Source organism: Primulina huaijiensis, chromosome 2, assembly GCF_012295235.1.
Source record: "Primulina huaijiensis isolate GDHJ02 chromosome 2, ASM1229523v2, whole genome shotgun sequence".
Lineage (NCBI taxonomy): Eukaryota > Viridiplantae > Streptophyta > Magnoliopsida > Lamiales > Gesneriaceae > Primulina > Primulina huaijiensis.
Window position 1 is genome coordinate 14,010,377 of NC_133307.1, and position 15,564 is coordinate 14,025,940.

General features: G+C 35.6%; 1 protein-coding gene across 1 annotated transcript; it reads right to left on the reverse strand.

Moving 5' to 3' along the window:
- Positions 1-554: 554 nt before the first annotated feature.
- LOC140956649 (chloride channel protein CLC-d-like) lies at positions 555-10,435 on the reverse strand. Its single transcript, XM_073413496.1, has 18 exons — positions 10,409-10,435; positions 10,257-10,345; positions 9,433-9,573; positions 9,262-9,332; positions 9,092-9,171; positions 8,870-9,013; positions 8,550-8,609; positions 8,395-8,469; positions 7,751-7,902; positions 7,392-7,527; positions 6,842-6,973; positions 6,506-6,583; positions 6,369-6,424; positions 6,185-6,265; positions 5,943-6,099; positions 5,771-5,872; positions 5,646-5,692; positions 555-1,004 (listed from the first exon to the last, which is right to left on the reverse strand). The coding sequence occupies exons 1-18, from the start codon at positions 10,433-10,435 to the stop codon at positions 920-922; spliced, it is 1,713 nt and encodes a 570-aa protein (XP_073269597.1). The 3' UTR covers positions 555-919.
- Between the last annotated feature and the right edge of the window lie 5,129 nt (positions 10,436-15,564).

Consider the following 15,564-nt stretch of genomic DNA (forward strand, 5'->3'; position numbering starts at 1 on the left):
TCTTTGAGGTCGAATCAAGACAAATCCAACAAACCATCCACGGCATAAATTGTAAGCAGTCTTTGCGTTCAGATCAAGACAAACCCGACAAACCATCCTCGGCATAAATAGTGAGGCTCACACTTTTCGTTCAGCATGAATCAAACCATATGATTGTTCTCTAGAGCCATTCAATGTAAAGCACACGCCCATTCACTTTTGGAGTAACTCCAATAAATGGAAGATGTCAACTCTCACTATTTTATAAAATGTGTGCGCATGCCATGCCATAGGCGGGGAACTACTCTCTTAACGCCACGATGTAAAATTATAGTTAAATTTTGGTCTATCCCATTACAAATACCAATCACTTTGGATTTTCTCAATAGCTTCTCATCAACTAATTAAGGAATAGAGAGGTCAAGTAATACTTCTAAATGTCGTTTTCTCACAACAATTAACTCGTAGTCTTCAGTTTCAAAATTTTACATCATTTCATATACTTTATGTAGGCAACCATCTATTTCACTAATCTACCAAAATGAACCCAAGATAAATACATGGTACATGATACATGGATGAAGAAAACAGGGTGCAAATTATCTATAGACATAAATCAATTCGCTATCAATATACAAAACGCCTCAACTATTTACTACGCCAAATTCTTTCTTCTACACACCATTACAGCATTTGCATAGAGCAAAAGCAAATGAATGGAACTAATACCTGAATGAAATAATACCACAGGCCTAGCGTTTCACGAACTCTTAATATTTCAGAACTTATGCTTCTATTTTCCCCTTAAAGCTTAGGGGAATTGACAAAAACGTATGGCACTATACACTATATTATGACCAAGAACGAATCTAGGATTAAATCTTGAGCTCCAAAGAATGGAGGAACACACTAAGTACGCAATGATAGTTGTGAAGCAACATCAAGGGTCTAATAAAAGACCGAGCAGTGGTTGTTCAGCATCTGTTTTCTTCCGGAACAATATTCTATCTTCGTGTTCATCCTCCCTGCCAAAAGAAAGCAATACCATAAATACCTAACAACAGCAATGACCTTAGATTCAATCTCAACGCTGGAAACTGAGAATCAACCAATATTTTCATGTTTTTTGGATAACATCAGTCATAATAAGAAAATGATTCTTGTTGAAGATCGGATAAGAGCCCATCAAATATGATTTGTTCGGATATAATATTCCATTAGATAAATACTTATAATTTATTTTGTAATTTAAATAGTGGATAGATTAGGATACTATCTTTTTTTACTGCATTGTATATATATGTAGGCCGTGCTTATCAAGAACTCAAGTGAAAAAAAGAGTTTTTTCTTCCTCCCATCTATTCTCTCATAAACTACATGGTACCAAAAGACACCGCCGCTCCATGACAAAATACGGGATGGCATCCGCTTCCGACTCTACATCTACAGCGCAAACAATCAGATCTCGGGCGACGCCTTTCCTCTTCCTATAACCTGCCATAAGCTTAATGCTAGGAACTTTTTGCCATGATCACAGTCCCTCTTCATGTATATCCGCAGTCGTAGCAAAGAGGAGTTTCTCACGGGCTCGGTGGCATGCCCTGATTCTAGCTATCCGAACTTTAAATTGTGGAAAGCCGAGAACAACCTAGTCATGTCGTCTTCTTTACTCCTCCGCGTCTAAGAATTGGGAAGCTGCTCGTGAAACCTATCCATGCAAAGACAATACAGCTGAGCTCTTTGCAATTGCATCGATGATTCGCGATCTCCACCAAGATGAATCCACGGTGACAGAGTATTTTTTGGCCCTTACTCGCCCCACTGGCAGAAGATCGACTTGACTGAGGCACATGATTGGAAATGCTCCAAAGATGAGAAGTACAAATCAATTATCGAAAACAGGAGAGTTTTCAGGTTCCTCATGGGCTTACATAATAGCCTTGATGATGTCCAAAGTAGAGTTCTGAGCACAAAGCCTATACCTAGCCTTCACACTACCTACTTGGAGGTCCGTGTTGGGCACCTCGCCAAACGTTTCAAACTCATCTAAAAGCTCTGCTCTTGCCCTTCAAAGGCTATATCATTCACCTTCCAGTCAGGGTTATGCTCCTTGAGGTATTCGAAATGGACATCCATCAACCAATGCTAAACGGAAGATGATTCCAGGACGTCACTGGTGCGACGTTTGCAAAGAAGCCCACTCACAAATTTGACACTTGCTGGAGGACACATGGCAAGCCAGCAGATTGGAAGCCAGCCCGAGAGCGTCGTGCACTTACTGTTGCCTCTGATCAGCCTCCTTCCGCATCAGTCCCTTTCACCAAGGAACAAATGGATGTCTACACAAGCTCTTTGTGCAACAGACATCCCCATCAGCCTCTCCTATAATTGGTATGGGCAGTACTGCAATTCCACGTGACATTCCACTTGCTTTATTATTGCATAATGATTTATCAAGTATCTGGATTGTCAATTCGGGTGCGTCAGATCATATGTCGGGTCAATTGAAATTGTTCACATCATACAGCCCCTTAAGCGTTCCTCAATCAGTTCGAGTAGCAGATGGTTCTTGTACTAAAGTTCTTGGCTCTGGTTCAATTTTGTTATCCCCAGACTTTTGCTAACATAATGTATTGTTTGTCCCCGCCCTTTATTGTAATCTATTATCAGTCAGTATATTGAATAAAGACATGCATTGCTCTACCATATTTTCAAGTGACTCGTGTGTTTTTTATTACCTGGCATCGGGAGGACGATTGGCAATAATGACGGTTGTGCGGGCCTGTATCTTCTCAAGATGAAGTCTACCTCCATCTATCCATCTTCCAATGTCTCGGGTCCCCTACTTCTATTTTTCAGTGTAATAGGAATAGAGATATATTGTTATGCCACCATCGCTTGGGTCATCCAAACTATTTGTATCTCCAAAAATTATTTTCATTTTTATCAAATAATAAAAGTCTGAATTTCCCTTTTTGTGATATTTGTCAATTGTCAAAACATACTTGACACTCGTTCAAACCACAAACATATACACCATCCAAGCCTTTTGCACTAATACATAGCGATATTTGGGGTCCTCTCGAGAGAAAAAAATAACGGGTACACTTTGGTTCTTACTATTTGTTGATTATCATACTCGTTTGTCTTGGGTATTTCTCATGAAAGATAAAAGTGAGACTTCTACGATTTTTCAAAAATTCTCCACTATGATCCGTACACAATTCTCAACAGATATCCAAATCATTCGCACTGATCGGGCTAGAGATTTCTTTAACACGGTCATTGATGATTACCTAGCCACTCGAGAAATAATTCATCAAAGTTTCTATGTTAACACACCACAACAAAATGGTGTCGCAGAACGCAAAAAATCACCATCTCTTAGTAGTGGCTCGTTCTTTGTCATTTACTCATAATGTCCCTCATCATTTCTTGGGTGAGGCTGTCTTCAGAGCACTTGGCTCATAAATTGGATGCCTTCTAGAGTTCTTAAGTTCCAAACTCCGATCTACTCTCTCCTTAGCATCTACCCGAATCCTCACCTCCTTCACAATATTCCTTTGCGAGTTTTTGGGTGCTCATCTTTTGTGTATATCCATTCCCACCATAAGGACAAACTTGATCAACGGTTCCCTCAAGTGTATCTTTCTTGGGTACTCACCTAATCAAAAGGGGTACAAGTATTATTTTTCGACTACCAAGAAGTTCTACACGTCAATGGATGTAACTTTCAATGAGACTGAACCGTTCTTTCCACCTTCCTCGGTTCAGGGGGAGCAAGTGATCCATGAACCTCGGAATATGGAAACTCCCAACATACCAAGTGACTCACTGACACATCCTATACTTGAGCCCATACGCACAGTCCCATCAGATACTTCCAAAACACATCTTGGACATCGTATTCTACCTTCTGACCATGTTTATTCACGTAGGAAGCCTCCTCAATACCAAACACACAATCAGCATACCAAAAGTACTACCTCAATACCAAATCCTCTGGAAAACAATCAAGGTATGCAATGATCTGACTTACCAAACATGAATGATCTTGATGATATCATGCACCCAACATCCTCCTTTTATCTCCAGCTTACCGTACATTTGCGGTAAATTTAGACCAAGTACATGTTCCATCAAACATCACTGAAGCTCTCCAACATTCAAACTAGAGGGCTGCTGCCTTTGATGAAATACATGCCCTTGAAAATAACAACACATGGCAGATCATAGAACTTCCACATGAAAAACAAACTATAGGTTGCAAGTGGATTTTCAGTCAAACATAAGACTGATGGGAGCATTAAAAGATTTAAAGCACGATTAGTAGTAAAAGGTTTACTCAGACATATGGGATCGAATATCAAGAGACCTTCACCCCTGTAGCCATGCTAAATACGGTCCGCGTACTCTTATCCATTGCTGCGAATAGACTGACCTCTTTATCAACTTTATGTAAAACTATGTAAACAATGACTTTTTAAATGTAGATCTGTAAGAAGAAATCTACATGTTTATTCCATCATGATTCGAATCCAAGACTACCACTAATAAAGTCTGCAGGTTGAAGAAATCACTTTATGGCTTGAAGTAATCTCCCAGAGCTTGGTTCCACAGGTTAGCTAAAGTCTTAAAACAAAGTGGATACAAAGGTTGTTGACAGAACAAAAATTAAAAGGACATCAGATAATGGAATTAAAGTGTGACAATGAAGCTGAGATAAGTATTGCCAAGGATCCAGTTCATCGTGATCGAACTAAACATGTTGAAGTCGATCATCACTTCATTAGTGATAAAATCGAGAAGGGAACCTTGAGGCTCTGCTACGTCCTTAGCCACTCACAAGTTGCATATATTCTATCTAAGGCCCTATTCTGTCCAGCATTTGAAGATTTGGTGTCTAAGTTGGGCATGATCAACATATATCACCCAACTTGAGAGGGAGTGTCAAAGATCCGATAAGAACCCATCAAATATGATTTGTTCGGATATAATATTCCCTTAGATAAATAATTATCATTTGTTTTGTAATTTAAATAGTGGATAGGTTAGGGTATTATCCTTTTTTACAGCGTTGTATATATATATATAGGCTGGGCTTATAAAGAACTCGAGTGATTAAGAGGGTTCTTTCTTCCTCGCATCTATTCTCTCATAAACTACAGGTCTCAAGAGTTTATTTTTCGCATATTTTTTCGCATAGCAGAAAGGTGTCAATCAATTTAAGTTCTCTTCATTGTTTAAAAAGGATACGATAAATATAATCAACAGGACATTAAGAGCATTTATTTTTAAATGTAAAGGTTGTAGCAACAAATGAATTCAAGCTCTTGGATCTAGAAAATCATCTTACTGCAAGTGCGCATACACACATGAAAAAGGGAACCACCAAAATCCCATTTCAGTAAACTGATTGTCCAGATTATAAAAAAAACGAGAAGGAAGCCTCACTAAACTTGAACCTCTTCCTGGTTGATTACGTTTTTGCTAAAGAACGAATTAAAAGTGAAAGTGCACACTTGATACTGATTTTTTTTTAATGCTTTATGGAAAACTGAACGGAGAACTTAGCTATTGAGGCTACTGAATGGGCATCTGTCCGAACAAAGTTGAATTGAAATAAACAAATGTTTACATCCAAATGGTTAAAGCAGTGTAGAGACCTTACACTAGTTGATTGAAGCTCCACGGCAGCTGACTCTTCATTATCCTGTTTGTAGAATGACAAATATTTTCAATTACCGTGAAACATAAATACACTCAATAAAGTATTATATTATTAAAGCACCTCGATTAACAAATCCTTCCTTGTAATCATTCCAACAACACGAGAAGCACGTGGAACAACAAGTATGTGTCTTAATCCCAGTTGACGAAATAAATTGTATACCTGCATTATTCAGCTCAAGAAATTAGTACAAGTAACTTAATGACGACATAGTTTTAAAAAAAGTCGTCACCTTAGTTAATGAAGTATCTTCAGGAACTACATAAGGAGAAGGGTTTAAAAACGGAACAAGATCAATGTACATCTCCAAATCATCTGTAGTTAATTGAATGTCATTGATACCTAATCCCTTGCTTGAAACAGGTTTCACAAATTCAGTGGGATTGTGCCTGAAACATGAAAAACCCAGTATAACAACCTTTTTCAATGTTGCTGAATGAACAACCAAGGATGAAAATACACTCTTTCCTTTACCTAATTGGTAGAGGACCAGTTTCACAAGGTAATGGGCTATGTTGAAAGTCAACCTTTGATTGCAGTAGTACTAGCAAATGACTGCATCATACCGTACGTCTTTAAAGTCAAACAAATTGCATAACACTAAGATCTAAGAATTTCATGTTTCTTACGTAATTTAAAACCAAGTCCAATATCCAACCTTCGCAATATGAGGCCAATAACAAGTGTCTCCCCATTTCGTGAGTGATCAATGACCTGGATGGAATGGAAGACGAAAATACTGATCAGACATCCAACAGCTCAGAGAACAAATGAAAACAAAAAACTTCTACATACAGGAAATCCGTTGTGATTGTTGCTCCTTAAAATAGAGAGTACGTCCACAACTTTCACGATGCGAGGGAAGTAGACAACCTACAAGACATAGGAAGGATTTTTCAAGAAAATAATCATCTATCAACTAATTTCTCCTTGTGTACCAATAGCAGCAAAAAAGGGGGAATAATCCTAACCAGAAAGGGTCTAGATAATTCCAATTTTATCTCAAAAGGCTGAGGAATAGAAAAAACAGTTTTCCAGATAGTTATCACACTATTATTAGGAAAACCTTAGATCAAATATTAATCTTGGCCACTGCAACAGAACAATTTAAATAAATGGAATGATGCCAACCTTTTGATTCCCACATGCCTCTTTTGCGGTCATATTACGCATTTGGTATTTTGGTTTGGATTCCAGTAAAGGGATACCCCTTAATCGAGCTTGCTCTTCATACAGACCTTCGTTGAAAGCATCACCAACAGCCTGCGATGAACGGAAATCACTGAAAGTCAAAATGGAGCACAAGGGTGAAGAAAGTTAGAGGCATGCTGTTTTTATTCATGCCTGAGCTAAATTCTTTATTCTTTACATAGAATCTCAGAGTTTATTCAAAAACCAATACGTGCTTCATTTTTAACGATCATTTACATTCACAATGTTAAACAGAATCATTATTTTAGGAAAACAAGAGAAGGATTCTATTACAAAAATTTATCGAGAAAGTTAGACAAAGGGTAGGAAAAACGGAAATTAGATGAAGTCAACAATTGTTTAAAATAGTAGATACTTCTTTCTTTCTGTTTTCACCTTCCCCACTCTGTGGATGCGAAACAAGTCAGAGATATAAATCACTAGATTTTTCTTACCTTGTATATTTGCAAATATTTCAAAAACAACATACCTTAGAAATAAGAAGAACCAACATGATTAGAGGTAGAAGCTTCAGGTTGTTCGTAATCTCAACCATAATTACACAAAGTGACACCGTCATTCGCATTGAACCACCAAGAAAGGATGCAGCCCCTAATAGAGCATATCTAAATTCCAGCAGTAAAATTACAGACATTTCAGTTAAGATGTGCAAGGAAGATGTGATGAAATGAAGATTCAAAAGAACTGCAAAAATGCACAACCCTTGAATGGCCACCAAACTATCAGCAAAAAGACCATGGTTTCAAGATACTATATTAAAGTCCATTCAAAGGTGACGACAATAAAAAAGAAACAGTTAAAGGAGAACATAACTGAAAGGGGACTCACGTTCCTTCCTCAATGTTCAGTCTCTTATAGAAACTGACGACAAACATGCCAACCAACCGCCCATAAGTTGATCCAATCATTATGCCAGGAACAAATTGACCAGCTGGAACAGCAGTACCAAAAGTGACTACTGCTAAGCTATAAAACATAACCTGAAGCAGAAATCACAACAGAAGTATAATCTCATGAATAAGAGCATAGATATACAATAGAGACAGGGCACATTTACTGTATCTTACAGAGTATCTCACTGAGATAAAAATTAAGTAGTTTTTGAACCAATCAAAACCAGAATGAAGCTCAAACATTTCACACAAGGTACACAGATATAAAATCACATTTTCTTTTTGAAAGTCGGGTACTTCCTCGTAAAGTTAATTAAAACAGCATAAGATACATCTTTGCATTAGGACATGGAAGTGCTCACCTCATACACCTCGCGAGTAAAAACAGGTATTTTCGAATTCAAATCCATCAAGTTACGAAATAATGTAGTTTCCAGGTGTATACTTACCATTGTGAATAAAATTCATTTACTCTTGAAACGAAACAATGTTGATCAGACACGTCATTTTTATGAATCTATTGATACATATCACATTGCACTTAAAAGTAAAAAAGCAATCTGACATAGTAATGCATACCAAAAATGTCAGCAGGCTTGGGGCGCTGTATTCATGAATTGTTTTTGCACTGAACAAATTTCTGATGGCATCATCCTGCAAACTTATATATGATACATTAGGAAGGTTACATATATTCACCATAATAAACAATAAACATTGGGTGAACTTCCAACCTGAGTGTTGAAGAATATGGTTGCAAGGTCATTGTATTCATTGTTATTAGCACAAAAAAACTGTAGCATGATAAAAGACACAATTATCAAGAAGGTGAAAAATAAATATAAAGCATGAAAATTTGGATTGACCGAAGTGTGTGGCTAAAAGACTTGAAATAACCCTCAAGATTGCAGTATCTACAAAGAAATACAGTGTTTACTCACCAGTCTTTAAGTAAGCTCTAGATCTCTACAAGACCATTCTCAATAAATAAATGTATTTCTTCCTAGATACATAGCTTGTACTCTACAAGTTAAAATTCTTAAAGAAATCTTACATTGACATAATTTCCATACATCCCAGGTGGCCGAGGACATTCGATACCAGCATCTCCTTCAGGACATGGGGTGCACTTCTTAAAAAGTGGCAATCCAAATGAAATAATCGAGGTTAATACAGAAACTATACAAACTTCAATAACCTGCAAGATTACCGAAACAGCGTCAAATTGGTAAATCATTGAGCTATGTAAGAAAGTAAATTCATTTCAGAAATGTACTTTGGCACGATTCCCTCTCTTATGCAGGTAATTACGACGCCAGTGAGCGATGTAAAAAGTAAGCTGATTAAAAAGGGCTCCTGTGATATAAAGCAGAATAGCATACATAAATACCACATCACCAAAAACACCTGCTCTAGAAAAATATCACATTAAGATTATTCACGTACCAAGGAGTCCCCCTATAACACCAATAACAGCCATTGGCAAGAATTCCTGAAATGAATAATCTTCTTGCCCACTAAAATCAAACTGGGTTAGAAAAAAAACCAAGCTTACAATAACTGTCAGCATAGAAGATATTATAGAGATGTAAGTAGACAAATGGCTAAAATCCTTACTCCGAGATATCCCACATAATGAAACCTCCAGAGCCAAAATGTCCACATTTCCCAGTCTTACACCAACCCATTGCCGTACGTACAACAACAGCCACAATGGCAGACGTAAAAAAGACACGCCACATAAGCTGACTCCTCCACCTTAAAACAAAAATTAAAAAAAAACACAAATTGTCAGACAGTAACTAGACCTAGCTGATGTAGATTGAGCCTCAGTTCATTAAGGATGTCACAAATTTAAAAGATATTTATGCCTTCTGTACAGTTATACATTTTGCTAGTCCTGATATATGCATTTTATTACTTTCTTAAAAGACAACGTAAGCATAGGCAGGGCCACACTTAAGGGATATACCATCGGAAAATTCTACTTTTTCACCTAAATTCTTTAGTCATGTATTAGCAACTTTTGAATATTTAGTATTAAAAACTTTAACAACTTAAGAGAACATCAAAATTCTGAAAATTACAAAATTGACAATAGTTTCAAGTGAATTAAACAAAAGTAGAGTTGATCCGCAGAGTACTTGAATAATGATCGGGAAAACTAGAATCCAAGAATAACCAATCCATGTGATGCAAAAGCAGCACTGTTTGGGTGTTGTCATTGTCTTTTCTTTCAACAGATAATTTTCATGACACAGGTTTGATAAATCAAATTTGCACCACTCTATTTTACTGATTTCCCATATATCCAATGGTGCATCCATGTTCTGAAGGTTGTGGGTCACAGGCAAAAAATTGAAATTCACGACGAAGAATTAAAAAATCGGCTCAAATGATGCTAACAAGAGAGTAAAACATAACGTAAAGAGATTATTTACCAAGAAGTTACTTCTTCCAGAGCAAACAATACACCACCAACAGGAGCTCTAAATGCTGCAGCAACGCCTGCTGCACATCCACAGGTGACCTATTTCACATTAATTAATTAAATTAAACCATATAAACGGGCAATTTTTAGAGGTGTTCTTACTTTTTGCATCATGACAACTGAGATCATCTGCTTTTGGATATATTTAGATAGAACAGAAGATGTGTAAAACACTGTACATTATCATCAACTAATCTTTGTCAAACAACAATGAATTGATTCACAGAAACAATCAAAATTAGAATGATCACATCTCTCATAGTAACTGGTAGCGCATGAATATTGATAGGTTTCGATTTTACGAATCTGAGTACATCGTTTTGAGTCTGTTTCATGATTTTGTTACGTCACATTCGTATTTTGTTCATTTATTTCATAGTTTGTGTATATGGGAAACTTGTTACTTGAATCGATCGTCTGAAAACAGAACTTTTCACATTGGGGCGCTGGGGCCTGCAAATGTGACCGCCTCAGCGCGAACTGATGAAAAAAATTGGATTGAAAACAGAGCATCTCGCGCTAGGGCGGCCAAAAGTAATCGTCCTAGCGCGAGGCTGAAGAAAAGAAAGAAAAAAAATTAGAGCTTTCCGCACTGGGGCCTGCAAAAGTAACCGGCCCATTGTGACGCGATTAAAGAATGAAATTATATGGTGTTTTTGGCCAAGAAGGAAAGAAAAGGTGGACTCTTGAGATCATATAAAAGGGTATAAAAACCTAAAGAGGGGAGAATCAGCCGCCATCCTAGGAGAGGAACGCAAGAACGAGAGTGGAGGGAAGTGTGAAAAAGCAACCAAGAACAAGTGAACAAGCCAAGAACATGAACTTTACACAACATTTTCTCCTTTTCTATTTTTTATCTGTTGGGATTAAAGGAATCATACCCCCAACAAATATGTTTCGATTTTTTTTAATATTGAATTTTATCCTTGAGCATACTTATATCATTGTATTTTTACAGTATCTTTGGATCATGAACAACTTCGAAATGTTTTTATGAGACATAATTGAAACCATATTATAGCATGATAGGTTAACATAAATCATAGATCTACAACTTGCATAAATATATGAGGTTGGATACATATTGATCCAATAGGTTGAAATCTTGAGGATTCCAGGCGTTAATGCGATTGAAATTGTAAAACACAAGGACACTTCGTTACTGTACTTTGTTAATTACAATAATATATCTCGACACAGTATATTGATAGATTAGATAATCACGTCAAAAGCATGACTTATGAATTGAAATTTAATTATTAGATAAGACTAAGAGGTATGTGAACCGAAATCCAAACAATTGTTTGTTTATTATTTTTATTTAAATTATTCATATTGTGTTTGTTGAATTCTTTTATTTGACTTTCAATATAGTTTAATAAATTTCATCTTTTCGTTAAGTTAACTAGCTTGAAGTAAATTTGTCATACATGTATCTCTATGGGACGAGACTTGTACTTATAACTCTATATTAAAACTTGACCCGTACAAATGTGGTATTATCGAGGAACTTAAGAGATTTAATTGTTATAAATTATAGTGTTAGAAAAACTCGATCAAATTTTTTGCGCCGTTGAGAGGAATTAAATTGACAAATTTTATTTTTCATTACTTTTTCAGTTAATTTTTTATCTATTTCTTGTACTTCATTCATGTGTGATCTACCAGTTTCTATTATATTCTTGCAGAAACCTTTTTTTGGTAATACTTCGAGATGCTTAATCAACAAGTATTCACAAGTTTTGCCCAACAACACGGAGAGTCATTCTACTCAGCGTGGGAGATATTCAATAATAGCAAAAACCTCTTGGTATCATGATTGTTCTAACTATTTTCTTAACTGAATTTTATTTTAACAATTTGGATGCAGTGACAAGAACATGGATGATCAATGAAGTTTAGATGCAATGACAAGAAGATGGATGATCAATGGAGCTTTGGCAATTGGTAATCCCAAATTTAGCCTAGATGATGATGTGATGTTACACTTGTTCAATGATATGACGGATTTTGACTACCATTGGCACTGGAATGTAAATTTTATAAGCCAACCGTTCGAGTCTCAAGACGAGGATGGAGATAGTTCAAAATGAAATATGGCTAGACTCGAATTTATGGTGAACAAGTTTATGGCATTGACTAAGGAAGCTCTAGAAAATCAGATCAATTCTCGGCATCGCCTTGACGAGCAAATAGCGACTATGGTAACATCAATTTCCCAATACTGCCAAGAACATGAATTGAAGCAACCACCAAGTTTGGTTTGATGACAATCTTACACAACAAACAATATAAACAAATAACATAATCCATGGATTTACAACTTACATAGACATATGAGGTTGGGCATATTTTGATAGCCGTAGACCGAAAATCGAAAGTTAGAGGATTCCATAGTTCGTTAATACGATTACAATTGTTAAATAACAAAAAGACACTTGNCTTTATGCTTTGAATGACTTTGTTTTGGATTTTCAAATAATAGTTGGTTGGTTTATTTTTAAAGTTGCAAAATATTTATATATATATTTATATGTATATGGCCGAGAGTTGTACACATATATATAAAAAAAAATTTCTAGTATATTTTAAAGAAAAACGAGTAGTAGACGTTTCAATGAAAATATTTAAGATTTTGTCTTTTTTCCATGATTATCTCATAAGATGTCATAGTAAAACCACTTCTGAATTATGCGCAATTTGAGATAAGACATGTCGTGTTTAGGTCATCAGTCCAAAAATGTTTTGAAATATTCTTTGAACTCAACATCACCCTAACCATCTCTTGCATGGTACGATTTTTTCGTTCACCGATACCATTTTGTTGGGGAGTCTTTAGGGCAGAGAAATCACCTTTCTTATCACACAATGACGAAAATAGATATTTCTCAAACTCCTTACCATGGTTGGTTCTGGTTTTGCTTACCTTCAAGTTATGCAGGTTAGTAATCTTTGCAAGTAAAATTTTAAAAGCAATGCAAGTGTCTTATTTTTCCCAAGAAAGCTTACCCATGTGAAACATGAAAAGTCTTCGACACACACAAAAGAGTACTTTTTACATCCATAGCTTTCCACTTTCATTGGAAGCATAAGATCTATATGTAGTAGCTCAAAGCAGTGTGTTGATTTGAGTTTTTGAGACAATAATAAATTGTTTTACATGGCTTTCAATAAAGTGAAGTTGTTGTCTTAATGTTATTAAATTCCCAATTTGTGTTCATTTCTCTTATTTAAGTACTTGGATTTTATTAATTATCGAAGTTAGTTTTGATACTCATCTAAAATGTTTGGTGATAGCTTCTGTAACTTTCATTGGTGGTGGTCTTCTCATCCTATACATGTGTTGATAAATTTGATTTGATTGAAATATTCATTTTAGAAATCAATAAATATTCTACCAATGTTTTACCGTTAAATTATATCCCACGATTTAATTATTGATTAATAGAATGTTTTTTAGGATCTCCTAATATGAAAATGTAAGGAAGGTTTATTTCACTTGAAAGAATTAGATGTTTATGAGTGTATTTAGTCAAAGATTCCTTATCAAGTTCTTGTTCTTCGGTTGAGTTATCTTTTGTCTCCCTCTTTCGGCTACTTTCTTCCACCTCCTCCAATGAATAATAATCTCTAAAACTACTGATCAGCCTTTAAAATATGTGTGCTAGAGTTTCTATCTAGATAATAATCAGAAAACAAGGAAGGAAATCGAGGAAAATTTTTTCCTTCTATATAGCGTTGGGGCGGGAGCAGAAAATTTCACCCGGACGCTCTAAGGTGGGGAAAATCTTCAGCCCCATCACGCCTGCCTCGCGGCTCTGGTGCATTTCTTAATGATTTGATTCGTCTTGTTTTAACGCTTCATGTTTCTATGGTAACAACTGAACGGTCATTCTCAGCTATGAAATTTCTTAAGATTCACTTCGGAATAAGATGGAAGAAGAGTTTTTAACAGCTCGCAGACTTACATGATTGTCTTAGATGGATTTTATCACAGCTTGGTATGTTTATACAACTATTGAATCATGATGGTTTTGGACGAATAAAGGTTATTGCAGACTATCATCGTGTGTCTAGAGGCTGTAATGCGAGAACCAAAACGGAGTTCAGGTACCGGTTAAATGGTTTTAACTGATTTATGAGCAAATTAGTTTGGCTACGGTAATCACATAGCTATAATTCACTATTAATATATAATTGAACTTATTAAACATACATCCAAACGGGTGAATCGAGGTCAATTAAAATATTTGAATTTAACATCTAAGGACTTAATATAATTAATAGTTGATCTTACAGTGGTAATTATCGCTGAATATTAAATTAGCAGAAAAAATGAATCAAAGTTCTATTTTGGAATGTTCAAAAATGGAAAAGATGAAATGTCTATTAAAATAAGAAGTTCTTTATGCGTTTTACGGAAATTAATTTAATTAATTTTTTAAAGTTAGGATTTAAATTGCATAAGCAATTTATCGACATGTTATTAAAGATTATGTTCAACTTATGAAACTATAATAAATTATACATGGACTGGTGTTATAATTTTTCTACAAAAATTAATTTTTCCAGATCTTGAGTGCAGCCTTGAAGCTGAGATTACATCTTCGAATTTTTTTTTAACTGAACTCGAGCTCAAATTATATTGTTCGATAGATCACGAGCCTTGATATTTTAATAATATAATACATAAAAATTAAATAAATAATTTCTGAGTCTTGGCTATTTATTTTCAAGCAATAGTCGAATAGTTCAAAAAAATATTCAAATATCTTATCTCAAGCCAAACTCGAGCACTGATTCGAACCGAACTAGAACACAAAAAATTAAAATTTTCGGACTTCGAAACGAATTCAAACTCGGATATACCTATTTCGAGGGTTAAATTTTCAGACATATTTGGCTCAATTTTTATTTTTTTTACACCTCTAGGGGATCCAATGATCTCCAAGTCTTAATTTTCAAATAGTTGATCTACTTGCTACTATCTATCTACCAGAGAAACCATTTGTAAATAAAATAAATATATATCTAGACTCTAGAGTTGTTTACTTTGAGTTAGATTTGGTAGACTTAATTTTTGGTGGTTCTCGAGTAACATAAAATTCTTTGAGGTCGAATCAAGACAAATCCAACAAACCATCCACGGCATAAATTGTAAGCAGTCTTTGCGTTCAGATCAAGACAAACCCGACAAACCATCCTCGGCATAAATAGTGAGGCTCACACTTTTCGTTCAGCATGAATCAAACCATATG